Here is a 19,529-nt window from a genome sequence, read left to right on the forward strand (position 1 = left end):
CCCGGGACCTGGTCCTGATGCTTCTGTGGGGCGTGGGGAGGGGAGGGGGCAAACCAGGTCTGGCCAAACCCAACTGGAAAAGGCCACGTGACTGCACCGTGTGTCCTGATGCAGCAGAGCCTAAGTGGCTCCACCCAGCCACTTGAGATGCCTTGCCAATTTCAGGCTGCCCTTCAGTTCAGAGTGGGGTGGGTGTCTCCCATGAGAAGCCCACCCTGAGGAAGCCAGGGTACAGGGGAGCCTCCCTGCCCGGCACTGCTCCAGGCCTGGATGACAGATCCCATGGTCTCAACCAACTAGCTTCTTCCGCCCACCCCGTCCCTGGGTCCAGAGAAGTGAAGCCACTGGTCCCATGACAGTAGTGCGGGGGCCGGGCCTTGAGCGCGCTCAGCCGGGAGGACAGAGGCCGCTGTGTGAGGACCTGGGCTCCACGCTTGGCTCGGAAAGGCCTTCCCCGTGTGGCTCAGCCAGGCCGCCGGGGCTCTGGCTCAAAGATGCCTTATGAGTTGCTGAGGCTCCATGCTGAGCAAGTCAAGAGGAGGTGAGAAAGTCAAACAGGCCTTAAATGCCACCTCCCATGAGCCCCGAAATGGGGGACTCCAAGGAGACGCTGTTTATACAGATTTGGGGTTTAGTACAAGATGGGTGGATTCTTGCTCTTCCATGGGGCATCCATTGGCAACCGCCCCACCCCCCGCCCACAGGGAAAATGCCTCCAGGGCACCTTAAGGTCCAAACCGCCTCCCGCCCCCGGCAGTCCAGCCTGGCCCCTCTGCTGGTGTCTTGGCCTTGACGCAAGCGCGCCTCCATGGCCTCTCCTCCGCTACCCTGTCCTGATCCCTACAGTGGGGCTCCCACTCACGGCTGCCCTGCTCCCCGCCCTCAGGTCCCCACTCTGAACGTGGCTTCCAGGGCCTCGCCAGGTCTGCACGGGCTTGCCGCCCAGGAGGTCAGTGGGCAGCGGGGCCAGTCAGACAGGAGAGCCGCTGCTGTGCCCCGGCTCACTCTCACATCCTCATGACAGTGAGGTTGGGTTGGAGAGGATGCCTGAGCCCTGGACACGGAGACCACCTGGCCCAGCGGGTGTAGACTATGCTGAACCGCTCTGGGCACTCTGTGCCGACACGGGCTGACTCACCTGGTCCTCATGGCAGCTCTGGAGGCAGAAGACCGTCTTCTCTCCATTGCCTAGAGGAGGAAACGCAGGCCCAGACAGCATCTGGCCTGTGGTCACACAGCTGACGAGCAGTGTGCTGGTCACTGGGGCTGTCCCTTCCCAGTTCAGGCTCTCAGTCTTCTGGGCACTTCCAGGTCCCCTTGCTGAGCAGAGCAGGTGACAGTCAGGCCAGTGAGCTAGCTGTGAGCAGAGCTGACGGCTTCCCTCCTGGGCAGAGCGTTTCACGGCTGGTGCGAGGGTGTCCAGAGTCCCCTTTCTTCTGCCAGAGCCATGGGGCTGTCCCCTGGGCCTGGGTCTGGGCCCCCAGCTGACCTGCGTGGACGAGCAGCAGTGGGGAGGCCCTGACACTGGGACGGATCTAGGTTGTCGGGATTTGGGGGGGTTGTGACTGCAACACCGTCCTGGCTAACACGGAGCCGAGTCCAGGTACGGCCCAGGCAGGCCAGGCCCAGGGCTAGACCGCCTCCCGGGAGAGTGCCGTGTGTCACCATCACACACACAGCAGGTGGGCGTGGGACTGCCCAGGTGGCCTGGAAGTGACCCAGCCCCTTGAGGGGAGAGCTGGAAGAAAGAAGGTCACCCACCCTTTGCAGTGACTTACAGGAGACCAAGCGCAGAGCCAGGGCTCCACTGATGGAGGCCCAGGTCTTCCCTGCTCACTGCCATCTCAGGTCTCGGGGTCCCAGTAGATAAAGCTGTGCCAGGGGCACATAGCCCTCCCATGCCTGTCTTGTAGTCTCTAGGGAATCCCCAGGAGACCCCCCCCCCACCTCAAAACTCCCCTCCAACACACCTGATCTGGCCTCTTCCAGTGAAATTTTGTGCTTGGAAACCACCCTAATTTTTCTATCACCAACCCCAATTCTTTCTCCTTGAGCCATGGATGGCAAAGCAAGGCCTGGCAGCCCAGCCTGCCTTCTGACAGCCAAGGAGAAGGGCATGAAGCTTGGCCCTCCGCCCCTTCCCACCCGATCCACCACTGCCCTTGAGGGCCTGGCACCCCGCTCAAGGTCTAGCCCATCTGTCTGCCCTCATCATCACACATGCATACATGTGTGCAATGCGTGCAGTGCACACTCATACACACGCAAGGTTGTCACAGCTGGTTTGCTGTTGTTCAGTTGCTAAGTCGTGTCTGACTCTCTGCAACCCCCAGGACTGCAGCACGCCAGGCTTCTCTGTCCTTCACTATCTCCCTGAATTTTCTCAAACTCATGTCCACTGAGTCAGTGATGCCATCCAAACATCTCATTCTCTGTCACCGCCTTCTTCTCCTGCTCTCAATCTTTCCCAGCATCAGGGTCTTTTCCAATGAGTCGACTCTTTGCATCAGGTCAGGGTCAGTTTAGAAGCCAGAGAAAGGCCCTGTTCTGACTGCAGAATCGTACCTTTCTTTGAACCCTACGTGGTACTTTCCCGCTTGATCATTCCCATCTCCCTGCCTGGTTCATCAGACTTGATTCCGCTGCCGATTGAGATGCATCAGCTTCGGAAAAGTGGTTTACTACGTCAAGGGAGGAAAAAAGCATGTGATTCTGGGTCCAAAGGTAGTTCCCAAAGTAGAGTCCAGAGACGCTTCACCACTAGGAGTGGCAAGCTTGGGGGGGAAGGGGGGCAGTTACACAGAGCCCTGCCTGCATTACAGCTCCTTCCTCCCTCCAAGACACACGTGGCCTTGGCTGCTCGCTGGTCTCCCATGTGGGCATGTGACTGCCCAGAGCAGACCAGACATGCCAGGTTACAAACTGCCAAGAATTCAGTTGGAATTCAGCATCATCCCACAGGTGGCCCGGGACACTGAAGGGGTGGCCAGAATCCACTGGCAGCCAAGGGGCAGTGACCGCTGAGGGACCTTGGGCTAGCACCCCAATGACCAAGGCAGAACCCCAAAAGCCATCCTGCACGATACCTCAGCAGAGGCACCACCCGGTTTGTTTTTGCTGAAGCGACGCACGGCGAGGTCAGAACTTTGGGGGAATTTATTGAGAGTGGCTTTTGGGTACCAAGAGGAAGCTCGGCTTTACTCCATCTCTGGCAGGTGTCCTGGTTGGTGGCCCCTTGAAGGCCACTACTTGGTCGGCCAGACTGCAACTACCACGATGGCCACGAGCAGCAGTAAAATCACCATTATCATCCCTGAAAAACAGAAGCGTGCAAGACCCCCTGTAATGCTTTCCACCAGCAGAGCCTCACCTCTCCCATCAAGTATCTTCTGAGACAGCGGGGCGGTTCTCCAGGGAGCCCCAGTGTGTGTCAGGGGTGTCAGCAGCCTCTGGCTTCGCAGGCAGGAGGGAGGGGCTCCAGGGACCCCAAAGGGCTGCCATCTCGCCACTTGAAGAATTGTGCCGGCCAAGTGCCCGTGCTCCTGACCAGGTGGGGCCTCCCCATTCAGCCCCCCTTGCTCTGGCTTCTGTGTGCAACTTGGCCATGTTTTGTGTCCTAATTAATGAGGGTGTGATAAAGCAAAGGGCTTTAGAGTTCACAAAGAAATACTGACTCTAGAATCCATTTTCTCCCCATCCACACAGCTTGGCCTTTTCTTCTTGGGCTGAAGAAACTTATGTCTTTCATCTGGAAAGAATTCTGAAAGAGGGACCTCTGCTTTACTTTTTTTTTAATATTAATATTCTCTAGTTTTACTTCAACTTTTTGGCTGGGGACCACCATGTACTCCCGGCCAGTCTGCTCCCTGCGTCCAGCCAAGGCCACCCCGCCTCCCTTGGTTCACACATCTGGACCTACCACTGCCTACTCCTTCAAAGCAGATGAAGAGCGAGGGGCCAGGAGGACTCAGCCCATTTACCCGACGCCCTCACCACCTTCCATGCTGACTTCTCCTGTGGGCAATAGGTGCTTCCTTCACCCTGGAGGCCAGCATGGTGGTGGCACGCCAGAGACACGGCACGGCTGTGACAGAGCAGGCGCTGAGAAATGAAGGATCCCTGAGCCACTGAGGCTCCGAGAGGGGAGTGAGGAGCAGATGAGATGAGACAGAGAAAACGCTCTACAAACTACCGGGAGTCAGGGGTCACGTGGCCGTCTGGCCCACCAGGACTGCCCACCGCAGGCTGAGGAGCTGTTTTGGCAAAGGTCAGGGTTCCGAGCGTTCAGCAACTTATTGTCTCCTAGGAAGCCACTAACATGCTCTTGATCTTATTAACTAGATAACCACTGGCCACATCTGGCTTCAGGAGCTAAAGAGCCACATGTGGCCGATGGCTACTCTACTGGACAAAAACAATACAGGACAGACATCTCCATCATTGTAGCAGGTCCCACTGGGCAAAATGGACATACTGTGTGGAGCTCCGATTATTTCATTCACTGCCATTTATTTCCACACATAACCGTTGAACTGACGAAGGACTGAATAGCTGCTCAATGCGTTTTCAACACTCATGCCACACTTGGGCAGCTCCCCACGGCGGGAATTCTGCTCTCTTCTTGAGTTGCTGTTGTTAAATTGTATTTTGGGGGGAAATTGTCCATTTTTTCCTGAGTATCCAAAATTACTGAGATAAGGCTATTCATTAGACTCTCCTATAATTTTAGCACGACACCTGTCTCAGTCCTTTTTATTTCTCACATCACCTGGTTGTGCATTTTCCGCCCCCAACCTTGCCACAAATGAGCCTTTTTATGAACCTTTTCCGAGAACAAGTTTGACTTTGCTGATCACTTCTCATTGATTAATTTCTCCATTTACTTTTATTAATCCTACAATTCAGACTTTCTTTGGATTTAGTTTGTTGGTTTTTTTTTCCTTGAACTTCTTTACTTGAAAGTTAATTCATTTTCCACTTTCCTCTAAATAGTACCATTCTAAACCTACAAGTTTTGATATAAAATAATTTCATTGTTGCTAGTTTCTAAGTTCTATTATTTATTTATTTGCTGCCCTGTGTGGCATGTGGGATCTTAGTTCTCCAGGCAGAGCTCAAACCCGTGTCCCCTGCAGTGGAAGCACGGAGTCTTAATCACTGAACCACCAGGGAATTCCCTCTAAATTCTAAACATTTAACAATTTTCAACAATGTCTTCTTTGGCCCAGTGATTATTTAGAAGTGATTTTAAGATTTCCAATTTTACTGAAACAAGCTTATCGAAATGCACTTCTTAAAAATTCTGAGACAATGATGGTGGTGGGGGTTTTAGTTGCTGAGTTGTGTCCGACTCATGAGACCCCATGGACTGTAGCCCACCGGGTTCCTCTGACAATGATACATGTACTATATTTTGGTGTGAAAACATTTGTGATTTCTGTGAGTGGCAAAATCGCAAGCACGATTAGTTCTGCTGTGGTTTGCTGCCTACCTTCTTAATTGAAGAAAAGAAATGGCAACGCTCAATCAGAGGTTTGTGAAGATAAGAATGTTTTCCCATCCAAGCTCATGGACTCCCTGAATTCTATCCACAGGTGCCCAGGGTTCGATGTAATTCAGTCTGAGTAAATTTTAAAACCAACCCAAGTAAGCACAGCATGCTCATGGTTTTAAATACTGAGGAAGGAGTAGCAAGTTCACGGCAGGCTTCCCTGTCACCTCCCTGTGACAGTGGGTGCACTTTTTCTAACACACCTTCTTTCTCAATGAATCGAGAGGAGAACACCTCCTCTTGAGGATCTATGATTTTTTTTTTTCTCCCGTCTTCACAAAACCCAAGCCTCGACATCAGGGGTCTGCAAACTGTGGCCCATGGGCCATATCTGGCTTGTGGCCTGTTTTTGTACAACCCATGAGCTAAGAGTGGTTTTCATACTTTGAAAGGGTTGTCAAAAGAGAAACAGGAGATGTGACGCACTGTCTGTGGTCTGCAAAGCCCAGCGCGCTTACTGTCTGGCCTTTTACGATATCTGCGGACCCTGCTCTGTCACTGCGGCCGACGATGACCTCAGGGGCTGGGCTCTGGCTCTCTCCCCACTTCTTTCATCTGTGCATTTCCTTTCTTCCTTGTATTAATAAACGCAGCCATCCATTAACACTCGAGGGGGTGGTGTAATAGTTCATCTAGCATTTCAAGATGCTTGTAGCAAGGGTGGGTGGGTGTGTGTACGTATGTATATATGTGTGACTATTATCTCAGTTCATCTTGCCAGAACCAGAAGAACACATTTTTTCATTCATTTCTCCCTCCAGAAACATCTTCAGGTTGACCAAAGCCTCCACTTGGGCAGGAATCCCACTACTTCTTGGCTGGGAAAAAGGTTTATATTGTACAACGTCTTTCCTTAAAAAATAATGGAAATGGAGGAAGCAGACAGACCGATGGGAAGTGGCAGGACAATTTCTGGCCCTCTCAAGCCCAGGCTCATCCTGAAGATGAGGGGGAGGACTGCATTTTTTGAGGAAAGAGGAGAAAATGGGCTGAGTGGTAGCTGAGGAAGAAGCCATGCCACCAACACTCATCCAGAACCGGAGCTGGGCGGCCACATGGGCCTGAGAGGCTGCCCCTGTGGCTCCGGTCTGGACCGAGGCTGCGATGGCCCAGAGGAGAGGCTCACAAATGGCCCCGAATTTTTAAATCAGGGTGGTTATGGGTAAAGCAGAACAAGTGATGAGGACCGAGGAGTCAAGAACAATAACAGGCTGGGAAGGAGAAAGCACACATCTGGTTTGAGTTTCCATGCATGAAGCCTGCAGTCCAAGGGGAGCGGCCTCGGGCATCCGTCGTCACCAGCATCTCCTGCTTGGGTCACTGCGGGAACTGACCTGCTGCTCCTTTTACCTGATCCTTTCCCCTTGAGTGAACTGGAATGGAAATCAGATCAGGCTGCTTCCTGGCTCAAAACTGTCTAATGGCTTAAAATCCACACACTTCATGGTGTTTGAAGACCCTGCGCCATCTGCCCCAGGACCCCTGAAGCCACACCCTGCACCTGTCCTCAGGCCACCCTGGCCTCCGGGTCTTCCCACGGGCCCTGTGCCCTGCCTCCTGGCCTGGACCCCTGCTGTCCTGAGGGCACTCTCTCCTGGCACCCCTGGCCTAGTGAATTCCTGCTCATCTTCCAAAACTCAGCATCAGTTTCTGGGCCTTGAGGAACCACTTCATGACTTGCAGTGGACCTTGTCCTCTGTCTCTGCAGTGAACCTTCTTAAACTATGATTTAGGTCCTCGGTTAATTACTCTTTGCCTCCACCATCACCACGGGAGCATCCATGGCAGGGCCTTTGCCCTGTGGGTTCACCACCACGTCCCCAGTGCCTGGAGCAGGGCCTGGCACACAAAAGAGGCATGAGATGTTCTTCTTTCTATAAATGAATGGGGACCTCCCTGGTGGTCCGGTGGCTAGGACTCTGCGCTCCCAACGCAGGCGGCCTGGGTTCAATCCCAGGTGAGGGAACTAGATCCCACATGCCACAATGAAGACCCAGCACAGACAAATAAATAAGTATTTCCACGAAACTAAAAGACACTTGCTTCTGGGAAGACAAGCTATGACAAACCTAGACAGCATATTAAAAAGCAGAGACATCACTTTGCTGACAAAGGTCCATCTAGTCAAAGCTATGGTTTTCCAGTAGTCATGTATGGATGTGAGAGTTGGACCATAAAGAAGGCTAAGCGCTGAAGAATTGATGCTTTCGTACTGTGGTGCTGGAGAAGACTCTTGAGAGTCCCCTGGACTGCAAGGAGATCAAATCAATCCACCCTAAAGGAAATCAACCCCGAATATTCATTGGAATGACTGATGCTGAAGCTGAAGCTCCAAAACTTTGGCCATCTGATGTGAAGAGCCGACTCACTGGAAAAGACTCTGATGCTGGGAAAGACTGAGGGCAGGAGAAGAAGGGGTGACAAAGGATGAGACAGTTGGATGGCATCATCAACTCAACAGACATGAATCTGAGCAAACGCTAAGAGATGGTGAAGGGCAGAGAAGCCTGGAGTGCTGCAGTCCACAGGGTTGCAAAGAGTTGGACATGACTGAGCAACTGAAGAACAACTAAATATTTTTTAAAAAAGGAATAAATGCATTGAGTATCTGGAAGGAACAAGAAGAGCCAATGAGAAGGACACTGCAGGGACAGACAACAGGGAGAGAGGAGCTGGGAAGATGCGTCAAGGAGGCTGAGAGACATACTCCCAAAGATGCTCGACCCCAATTGCAAACCCTGCAGCCACACCAGGAGGGTGGAGGAGAGCCTGTCCCCGGGGCCTTGGAGATGGTTCACAGCGCGGCAGGAGCAGAGGGCGGGAGCTGTCAGAACCATCACCAACACAGCGATTCCTCTGTCAGCTGCCACTTTCTCACAGAAACCGGGTTCTACAGATGGTGCCACAGGACAGGTGCGACAAGGTTCCCCAAGGCCCGTGAAGAAAGAAAACGGGCTTCGCCAGCTGACATCATAGATGGCAACTCGATAAGATGTGATACACTGGGTTCTAATCCAAAGATGAAAAGGGGGGCTTGGAGAGCAACGACAAATAAGATGCTGACATGTCCAACCCTTTCAGAGCAAAACAGGGCTCCTCCGGATAAGAGGCTTCCAGCAGGCTTAAGTAAACTGGGGTGCCCCCAGGGTCGATGGAGGAAGTCATTCTAAGGTGGTGAGTGACAGTGATAAGCCAACTGAGGCCTCGTAGATTCTTTGGGGTCAAAGAGTAGATATTTACAAACCTTATTGCTGCAATGCTTTCTCTTTAAGGACTCGGGCTTTTCTGGAATGTGGACACAACTCTGGCACCTTCCTTGAATGGAGTCTCTCTCCTCTGAAGGATGTTTCAGAAAGAGCAATTGAGGGTCTCTGGAAAGCCAGGGAGAGCTGGGCCATGGCGTGCATGGATTATTCCCATGGGCCAGCCAGGTGGCCTCGCTCGAGTCTCAGCAATAGGTAATTCTCATCTCTGTTTTCTATGAGGAGGCTGAGGTTCTGGGAGGCTCACTCTGTCACCCAAGGCCCCAAAGCTGGTGAGAGGAAGACCTGGGACTGGAATCCAGGGGGCAGGGACCCCCTCGGCCATGCTCTTACCCTATTCCTGCACCAGCGGGGCCTGTCCAGAGGGATCCTGATCCCAGATACAGCACAGGGTTCATCAGAGAGAGAAGCCCAGATGTCTTTGGGCTGAAAAATCGAGATCAAGAGTTTCTTCTTTTTTCCCCCTTTCTTCCTTCTTATAATTTTTTATAGTGGGAAAATGGAAGCAAACATAAGAACAGACAGAAGAGTCCATGGAACTGTGATGAACTCATCACTTGGCTTTAACAAGGGTCAATCTGAGGCCCACGTGGTTTCACCTATACCCTCCCCCGGTGCATCTCTCACCCGTACCCTCCCCTGGTGTGTTTTTTGGAAGCAAATCCCAGACATGTTTCATCTACAGAAACGTCAGGAAGTATCACCAAAAGGCATCATTAGCAAACTCGCCGCTGCCACCACCACCACCATGCAGAACATTAGAGAGGCTGCGACTTCTTAAAGACTAAGGCAGGGGGGAGCCCCCAACACTTCAGATGTAGGAAGGAGGATCCAGTCAGAGGACGAGGGAGGCTCAGCCACAGCTGGCCACCGGCCACGGGAAGGACGGGAACAGCGTTCAGCCACATGTGAGAGACAGAACTCCCTTCTCTCGCCTCAGAGCAGGGCTTGAACCTCAGGGGGTCCCGTCATCCATCCCCCACCCCGCTGAGGAAATGTTTGACATTTCAGACCGAGGAAAGACAGCGGAACTTCTGGGAACCTGCCAGTTTCCGAAACAATGAACGCTCTTTGCCCCTGAGCCCAGCACAGGAACACCTGGTGAGGCTGAGGGCGCCGGGAGCCTCTGCCCACACGTCACTCCGCCCCGCACGGGGCCTGCCGGCACCGGTAGAGGCAGACTTTCCCTGCCAATCCCCAAGTGCCCCTTTTTGGGGGGCAGGCCTGGGGTGCCAGAATTCCAAGAGTGGAAAAAAAAACGTCCGTTTCCTCTGGTCAGTTCACCAGATGAGTATTACTCAACCACATCTAATATTTACAAGTCCAGCTCATGGCAATTACCAAAAAGATGTGAGAAAACGTCCTTTGCAAACGGGGAAAGGATATGAAACATGGTCTCTCAGGAACAGTGCGGTGTTTGCTAGAGATTGTTCATCGGGATTTAGGGGCCATGGTTTTTTTCTAGTGAAACACTGGAAACCAGCAAACTATGGCGGCTGTGAGGCCAACACCTCTGCCACAGTGGAGCGAGGGCAAGGCTCCAAGTGCTTATTGATGAGGAGGACGAGGACAGGCGGGGTGTAGAGTCTGGCTTTTCTTGACAGAGTGGGAGCAGGCCCTTGGGCTGGTCAGTTCTCCCCTTAGGAAGGGCTTCCCAGGTGGCTCAGTGGTCAAGAATCTACCTGCCAATGCGGGTTTGATCCCTGGGTGGGACGATCCCCTGGAGGAGGAAGCGGCAACCCACTCCAGTATTCTTGCCTAGGAAATCCCATGCACAGAGGAGACTGGTGGGCTTACAGTCCATGGGGTCGCAAAAGAATCAGATATGACTGAGCGACTGAGCACACATGCGTGCCTCTAAGGAAACTGCAAGAAAACCCAAGTGATCAGCATGGGGGCGGGGAGCCATTGGAGGGGAGAGGATGCGGGAATAGAGGTGAGACATGCAGGAGGTGGGGGGGGGCTGCAAAGGCCAATTTTATCTGGAACTCTTTTTATCTGGTTCTTGCTCATCACAAGGAAAGCCATACTGGCTGCCGGCTGTGGTTGGTTGGTTGGAACCAAAACGAATCTTATCCGATTTGCTTTGTTCTTCTTGTAGGAAGGATCAGGCCTCAAACAGCCCTCACGCAGCCGCTGAAGATGCACAGAGGACATTTATGGAGGACTCCTCTAGTTGTCCCCTCCCCCAATAGGTGACATTTGCTTATGTATTAACCAGTGGGTTCTCACTTATCAAACAGGCTTTTTTTTGCAGCAGCAGCAGCCTCCTGAGTTGGGGGTGAGGAATAAGCAGGAGGAAAGACAAAACTGGATATTTGTTTTCTAAAGTTCATGTAAATATCCCCTTTAATCCTGTTACTAGGCAAATAAGCTACGAAAAGAGTAGACACAGTACAGAGATGGTGAACGTACTGACATTCTGATTTTCAGGCTGAAGGCCTGAAGCGTGGCAGTTCCCCTCGCACTCACCCCTTGGCCCAGACCTGCCCACTCAGGAGCTGTGTCTGGCTTCCTCATTGGCCACGGGGTGTGGACACGAGCCGCCTTCCTCCGACCTACCTGGCAGCTCGGCTGGGCTGGGAGAAACCACCGTGGGGGCCTGGGTCTGCCCAGACACAGTGGGCAGACTGGCCTGCCTGCTCCTGAATCTGTTTCACACCTCAGTCCCCCATCTGAATTCTCTCCAAACTGTGCTTTCATCAGAATACTGTGCAGAAGTCACTTCTGATGTGCTGAATTTGGTTTTGTTCTGTCCTGGCACTTCCCTTTCTCTGTTGGGGAGACCTTCCTCCAAGACTCTCATGGGCTCCCCGCATCTCCTCACCAGACCTCCCATCCCTCCTCCTCACCCTCCTGCCCCTCTGTGTGCACCCCCAGCCCTTTCTCACCCCAGCCCGGATTCCACTTCTCCATGAAGACCTCTCCACCCACAGAGACCCCCACCTCCCTGAAGTCAGAGACACACTCAGAGCCAGACCACTGCTCTCCACCGACTGGCCTCCATCTTTCAATTCTTATCTTACTTGTTAACACTTCTTCACAGGCTCTCCAAAAGCAAGGACCATGGACAGAAGGGGCACCGGTTTGGGGAGCCAGGGAGACCTGACTTCCGGCCCACCCACTCTCCAGCTATGAAATGCTGGGAAAGTTACTCGACACTGAGTTTGGGTCCACCATCTGCAGAACAAGCCTGAGAGTATCGACTCCACAGGCTTGCTGTAAGGATTCAATAAAAGGAAGTGTATAAAACCTCGAGACCATAACTGGCACTCCATAAATGGCAGCTATGGTGACAGTAACCTCGACTCCTTGCGTGACCCACGGCCCGAGAAAGGTGCCTTGTGTGCGGCAGACGAGCGAGCCGGCCTTTCGGCTTAACGACAGGAATCAAACGTCACTCACTCTGGAGGAGAAGGAAGAGGCGCAAAAACAGGGGAACACCTGGGTGGCATTTAGCTGAGTAACAGCCCGATCCTAGCCGAGGCTCAGCGGTGATGACGGGCATCCAGGAAAGGCTGGATGCTCAGAGTGGAATATCTGGCAGCATCCATGACGGTTATTAGCCGCAGGAAGGGCAGCTGTGCCGGGCGAGGCGCTAGCTGAGGTCAGAAAGCAGGCGGAGCCCAGCCAAGTGGACACCAGGTGAGAGAAGCCGTGGAAAAGTGAAATGGGAAAGACCTTTGGGGAAGGGCAGGGCAGGGGCGTGCTGAGGACGGAGCTGCAGGCAGCAGAGGGAGATGGTGAAAGCAAACCCAAACAGCACTGGGCAGGTGTGCCTTGCATCGGGGATGCGCCCGACCACAAGGGAGGATGGGCAGAGCGGGACTCGGGGGCCACTTGCGATGGCGACGACCATGACCACAACAGCGAGACAAGAAGTGCAAATGTCAGGGCTCCCGTTCTGCCATGGGGCACACATGCTCTGAAAGCTCTCCAGTGCTCACATCCCAGTCGTATTCTCACCTTTGGGCAATGAGCAATAACTTTCCCCCGTTTCTGGGTGAGAAAGTGGGGGCTCTGGGGTGATCTGCCTCGTGTGGCCCTTCTGAGAGCCCAGGAGGGCAGGAGCAGTCACAGGACTGGCTGGGATGGAGCGTCAGGTGGGGAGGGGGTGGCCTGGGGGCCCGCGGAGGTCCAGGGGGTGAAGGAGTGAAAAGTCGGGGCTTGGGACCCAGAAGTGACGGCGCAGCCCCTCTAGAAATACCAAGAAACACATCTGAAGGCAAAGAACGGGCTTGGAATGTGCCTATGCTTTGGTTCTGATTGAAACCACACAGATCTTAACGTTCCCGTGGCTTCACGTCACATCGACCGGATGAGTGTCTGGCCTCAGACAAGGTCACAGCTTAGGCCCCTGGCGCAGAGCACCAGGAGGACCTGCAGACCCCAGCCCGGCCCCGTGCTGGCCTGTGTGAGCTGGCTGCCCCACACCTCTGGTCCCCGGGGCTGACAGAGGTGGCACACCCCAGGCTGTGGGAGGGTCACGTGACATTCCCAGCACCCCACCTTGGGGGCGGGGGCTGGCACATGACTCCATTCTGGAAGGTGCCCTGAGGTTGAGGCTTTGGGGTCTTCTTTGGAGTGAGTCTCTGGAGGGATGAGCCTGGTGTCCCCGAGTGTGGCTGGGCTGGATCTGCGCTGATGTGATGCTGGCTACTCACTCCTGTGCTCTGACGGTCCACCTCATGGGGAGCATCACCCCCGCCCCAGCGGGCACCCTGTTTCAATGTGGACAGGAAGTCCTCCTCTGTGTAAACAGAAAAACTCACCAGGAAGCAACTCTGCAGACTGGGGGAGGGGAGGGCGGTGCGGGGGACATCTGGGGGCCAGAGACAGCGTGGTTCTCAGCAGGAAGCAGGGAGGGTGACCTGGGAGGGGTTGGGGGTGGGAGGCGAGGAAAAAAGGACTTGCCTAGAAACAGGAAATTAAAAGGAATTAAGACTGCGCGAGACGGGGCAGAGGAGCTGGACCGAGGCCGAGCGAAAGGCAGGCTCCCGGAGTCTGGGCTCCAGGAACCAGGGCCTTGCTGGACGTCAGGCAGCCCTGTCACAGCCGCCGGATGGCGAGCTGACCCTCGGCCCACGGAGCCCCAATGTGAGGACCTGAGAGCTCACTACACTGGCCCAGGGCAAACAAGGTTCCGACGGAGGGGCCAGACGTATTGGTCAAGTGCCCTGACTGAGGGCACCGCCCTGGCTAAGATGTGCCCAGGGCATTAGACTGACCCACATCAGAACCACACTCCACACAATGTACCGAGTGCCTACTGTGGGCCAGGTGCGATGGGGTGAAGATACAGGCCTCATGGGAGAGGCAGAAAATCAAACCCATCCCTACCTCCCCCAAAACAAAAACAAAACATCCCACAGAAGACACCATTCCTTGGAGGAAGCGTGTGAAAACCCAGCCATTAGTGCTGCTTCCTGCACAGAGAGTGCTGACTGGTTGCTAGTCTCCATCTGTGTTCTTAAAGTGTCATTCATTTCCCTTCCCTGAAATAAGTTCAGCCTGGCGACCGCCGCAATTCAACAACAGGATCCAATTGTGACTAGGTAATCCTTCATATCAGCTGTCCAAGGCAGCTTATGATGAGTTGTCAAGTCAGTAATTGAATGCCAATTCCCCGGCGCATCAATATCTGCTGAGCAATATCCCCTCACCGTGCTGCACGTCACCCCTGGGAATGGAACTCTGGCTGGAGTCTGGCAGAAATTCAAGTGTCTCCAAGCACAACCGTCATGAGCTTGGTTATGGATATCTTGTTCTGTCAGTTTCCTCTTGACGAAGTGTCGGACGATTTCTGGATGGCTCCGGCCAGGCTGTGGATTCACCGTTACTCACCCCTTCGTTTGGGCCCTGTGGGCCGGGAAGCATCATCTGGGGTTAATTAGGGACGATGAGCAAGGTGACAGGAAGGCGCTCAGGCCAAAGTTCTGGCTCAGGTAGAGACAGGCAGGGAGGACTGGCCATCTGCGGCATGCTTTCTCAACATACCAGACGCTTACCCGTCTGTTCTGTTTTGTTTAAAGCAAATCACTTGACCAAGATGCACAAGGCTACTGGGCGGTAGATCTGAACTGAGTCTCAGAGTCCCAGACCTCGAAAGAACACATCTCTGGCAGCGGAGGAGGCGGCAGCCACGTCTGTTCAACTTGATCCTGTCCCTACAGCCACAGTTGGCAGGTCCAGTAGTGAAGCCTGTGTGAAGACAACGAGGCTTGCTTCTCCAGGAACTTTGTGAGTTTGGATGGACAGAGGTGGGGCTCAGCCACAGTCCAGGGGACTCTCCAGAAGGGTGCTCCACACATGTAGGCCGCTGTCTTCCAACTCTTCCTGAGACTTGTCTGGCCCCACCAACACTTAAAGAGCCTCACAGGTGACCCAATGTCATTCAAATAAATTACTTGTTCGGGTGACCCAACGACATTCAAATAAATTATTTGTTCTTTAACCTAACGGAGCCAGAGTCATTTCCTCTTACTTGTAACTAAGATTCTTCAGTAAAGACACCATCAGCAGAAACAATAATTTGTCTCGAATTATTTGGGAAAATATGAGAGTCACATGAGGACGGTTTTGCTTTACTGGTTGAGTGCTGAAAGCACAGTGCGAAGGCGTAGCTCCTGGGCGCCTACGGTCTTGGGCTGCACCTCACACCTTAGTCTGAATGGGCCAAGGTCCCACTTGAAATAGCTGTCGCCATTAAGATACCTTCTCAGAGACCAAACTCTTTTTTACATTCACATATCCTATAATTACAGTCCATGAGATCACAAAGAGTCAGACACGACTGAGCAACTAACACACACACACCTCCTATTATTTTAAAGTATTTTCTAATTTGCCAGAGATGTCCTGAAGCATCAAAGGCAAGAAAAGCTGCCCTCCAATTCTCAGGCAAGAGGTATTTGGAGAGATCAGGGCAATAGAGCCCCCTCTAAACAGTGCTAACAAGGACCCCTGGATAGCATGAACTAGGCATTCAGAGCCTCCCCACTGGGGTCCCCTCCTCCCCAGGACGCACCATGTACGCCCACAGGGCGCCTGGATCCAGCAAGTCCCGCTGTTCCTGCCACCAGAGTCCTAACAAGAGCCACCAGTGCCACCATTAGCGCTGTCGGGCATGTGGATTCTTTACACACATTCACATGGAGTCGCTTGATCAGTGTTTAATCCACAAATGAAACAGACGGTCCCCACTGCCAGTGTGGTTGGGAAAGCAGAAACAGTGCCGATACCCTCTGGGTTCTCTCTTTCTCAGCTGATTTATTTCACAAACATCGACAGAACATGTCCAGGGCACCAGGCACCATTCTAGGCACTGGTTATATCAGCAATAAGCCAAACAGACAAATCACTGGCCTCACTGAGTTGCTATTTGTGTGTCTGTGTGTGTGTGTGTTGGGGGTGCAGCGGGCGAAAACGGACAAAACCCAAAATAAGTAAACCATGTGCTTCGGTGGTTCCTCAGACATGTCTGACTCTTTGTGACCCCACAGACTGTAGCCCGCCAGGCTCCTCTGTCCATGGGATTTCCCAGGCAAGGACACTGGAGTGGGTTGCCATTCCCTTCTCCAGGGGATCTTCTTGACCCAGGGATTGAACTCACGTCTCCTGAATTGGCAGGCAGATTCTTTACTGCTGGGCCACCAGGGAAGCCAAACTGTGTTCCAGAAGGGGGATAAGACAGAGGAGCACAGCCTGTGTCGTCCTAGTGAGCAGGCTGTGGGCGGGGGTTGGTCTGAGGCATGTTCTCCTCTCACTCAAGTTCCAGGGGCATGTGGAGGGGAGGGGGCACTAATTCTTTCCAGAACCCGGTCGCCCCACAGCGGGACCTGGAAACACACTGCGGGTGAGATTAGGGTGCCTTCCTATGCGGCATCAGAGAACTGCCATCCTTGAATGCTAATAATATGTAAGCTTAGAAATAACACATGACGAGAGTTTGCTGGAATGAAGGGTGATGTAATGACAAGTGGAAACAGAAGGGGGACTTATTATGGAGTGTAGAAAAGGTGGGCCAGAGAGGAAGGGCTTGCCAGTGGCAGCCAGCCCTGGCCAGTGCAGGGGGACCCTGGCCCGCACACTCCGCGGCCGCTTGGCCTGTGGGGATGCATGGTCCAGACCGTGTGTCTGCGGGTGGCTGGGTTTGCAGTTCCATGCCCTGGTGAAAACTGTGCTTCTTAAACTGAGGGCTGTTGCCTTAACCAGGGGCCTCTCACTTTACAGAGTGCTGGTCACCAGCTGGGGGCTTTAGTCAAGAGGAAGCAAGGTGTGGGGGGTGGCGGGGGGGTTGGAGGTAGGAGTCAGATGACAGAGCAGACACAAGATGTCACCCCAAATTTGGGTGAATTTGGGTAAATGCGTTTCAGCTGACGTGGGGCTGGTTAGCACATTCCTTGTGCTTTGGGTCACTCTGTCATCTTGAAGTCATACTGGCCCCCCACCTAATCTCTGTTTTTCTCTGTCACCTCCAAGGTGACAGGGACTATATATAACCAAGAGCCACAGTGGGGAGGACAGAAGGATGACCGCTAAGAGCTGTGGGAGAAATGAAAACTGAGGGCTGGGGCGAGCAGCCAGGAGTGGTCATTTCACTTGAAGAGCCAAGTCTCTTACCAGAGAACCAGAATGACGTCCTGGTCCCTCAGCTTGTCTGCGCAGTCCGTCCCCATCAACGAGGCAGCCCAATGAGCCCTACTGTGAGCTGGAGGTCACTCTGGCTTTCAAGCCACAGCCATTAAGTGATCGCAAATTCTCTGTCCCACCACCTCCCAGCGCTGGACGTGGTACTTCCCAACCGTGCAGCAGAGGGATGGGGGACGGGCGTGGACACACGCTTTCCCTCCTTGGGAGGCCGCAGAGCGGAAGAGCCAGAGCTGCACCGTGGGTGGAGACGCCAGATGGCTCGCATTCAAATCACAACTCTGTCACTCGGGGAAGGAACCAATCCTTTGAGCCCCAAGTCGGGAGAATTCTAACCCTGAGCTCCCAGGGTTGTCATGGAGACGCCACGAGGTAAAAGGCCTGGCACCGAGCACATGACCTGGTCCACGGCACGTTCTTGAGTGACACTGGCTGCTGTTATCACCTCCTATAAACTGGTGTGGCTACGAGCATGGCACTCAGGGTCCTCAACCTTTGGCCAGGAGACACTTTGCTCTGTCCCTCATCTGTGACCCCCTTTAGCCTCCAGTGCTGCCTAGCCTCCTCCAGCTCACAATACCAACACCCAGGAAAAAGGGTTCTCTGAGGGCTATGTGGCCAGCCACCTGCCCTCAGGCATGACCACTCGGTGCAACCCAGATACGACTGCCACACTGTTCTTGAAAATCTTCTCTGTCACTCCTCAAAGACTACCAGGAAAAACAGATTCTGAAATTTGTGCTCATGCAAAATTCTGCAACAGCCTGTATGCCTGTATGTACAAAAATTAAAATACACTTCTTAATGTATCATAAATTAAGAGTGCATCAATAAATGCAATTCATATCTGCTCCATCAGAAAGGACACGCAGTCTTCTACCTGGAGGGCCCCGATGGCCTCCTCTTGCTGCTTTCAGACACGAATTTAATGACGTTGCTGCAGTGAGACGCCTGGCTGCAAGGGCGGACTGACAACCTTCCAGCACCCTGGTGAGGGGCTAGCTTCCCGTGGGCAGCACGGAGAGTTGTGAGCCCGTGGGCGCCGTCAGGATGGGTTGGGTGAGAACCACAAAGATTGAGAAGCTGCTCTGCACTGCGTCATGGAAAAGGGCCCCTTTCTCAAAGCAGCAGCAGGCTTGCAGTTCAGTAAAGGAAACACCCAGGATGGTCAGGCTGCAGAGCACCCACCCCACGCGTGGTCTCACCGCAGCACTGTTCACACTGTGGAGTGAAGGTGCCATCTTACTGTCGTGTGGACCCCTGCAACAACGCCCCATCCAGAACAACATTCTCTAATGTGCTTCACCACCCACAAAGACATCCTTCTACGAACGGCGAGGATCCATTAACCTTGACCTTCACAGAAGAAAGGCGCCTTTTCGGCAGCACCAATTAGTGAAGCATCAGAGTGTGGGTTCCTATGTGAACACTCAGGGTGGACAGTCATCCTTCCTGGCCCCAATGTGGCTCTGACAGGTGCTCAGGGTCAATGATGTCACCAATGAGCTGACCGAAAAAAAAAAATACCCAAACAGGTGAGATCCCCAACCAGATATTCTAGAATATGGTAGCCTAAAAACTGTTGAGCAAAAATTCTACTGGCAAGAAGAAATCAACAGAAGTCTCTGAGGCTCAGGGATTCACTCAGCAGAGTTCAAAGAGGGGGAACCAGACCAACCGAAGGACCGGCCTGCAGTGCTGGCCTACAACACGTGGACCAAGGAACTTTCAAGGATAAGGCAACCCGGGAAGAAGTCCTCGTCCTCTTCCTTCCTCTGAAGGTGGTCAATGTGTAAGGGGCTTAAAGAGACCACAGAAGTACAGTCACAGAAAGGCATGCTGAATGGCCACGGGGTGCCAGGGGTCACACGTTACGAGCCTGTTCAAGCTGATGACGGGTGTTTGCCTCTGACACGCTGTGCAAAACGCATGGAGAGTCTGCCTTTCAGATGTGAGCTGTGAGGGCAGATGCTACAGGTGTCTGAGGATAATATTAAAATGATGTCATTAATGTCTCCTCCTCCACTCCCCCGAAAAAAAGTCGAAGAGATGATTTCAGGATGTCA

At 53.3% G+C, this 19,529-nt stretch overlaps 1 protein-coding gene across 7 annotated transcripts in view; it reads right to left on the bottom strand.

Annotated features, from left to right (window-relative positions):
- Positions 1–3,138: 3,138 nt before the first annotated feature.
- Positions 3,139–19,529, bottom strand: part of STX8 (syntaxin 8) — a 208,377-nt gene continuing 191,986 nt past the window's right edge. For 6 of the 7 annotated variants that reach the window (XM_010816044.4, XM_005220387.5, XM_010816043.4 and 3 more), the window contains one exon: positions 3,139–3,313. In XM_010816044.4, the coding sequence (XP_010814346.1) occupies positions 3,157–3,313 (157 nt within the window). In that variant the 3' untranslated portion in view covers positions 3,139–3,156. 7 annotated transcript variants of the gene reach the window in all.

The sequence above is a fragment of the Bos taurus genome, chromosome 19 (assembly GCF_002263795.3).
Source record: "Bos taurus isolate L1 Dominette 01449 registration number 42190680 breed Hereford chromosome 19, ARS-UCD2.0, whole genome shotgun sequence".
Classification (NCBI taxonomy): domain Eukaryota; kingdom Metazoa; phylum Chordata; class Mammalia; order Artiodactyla; family Bovidae; genus Bos; species Bos taurus.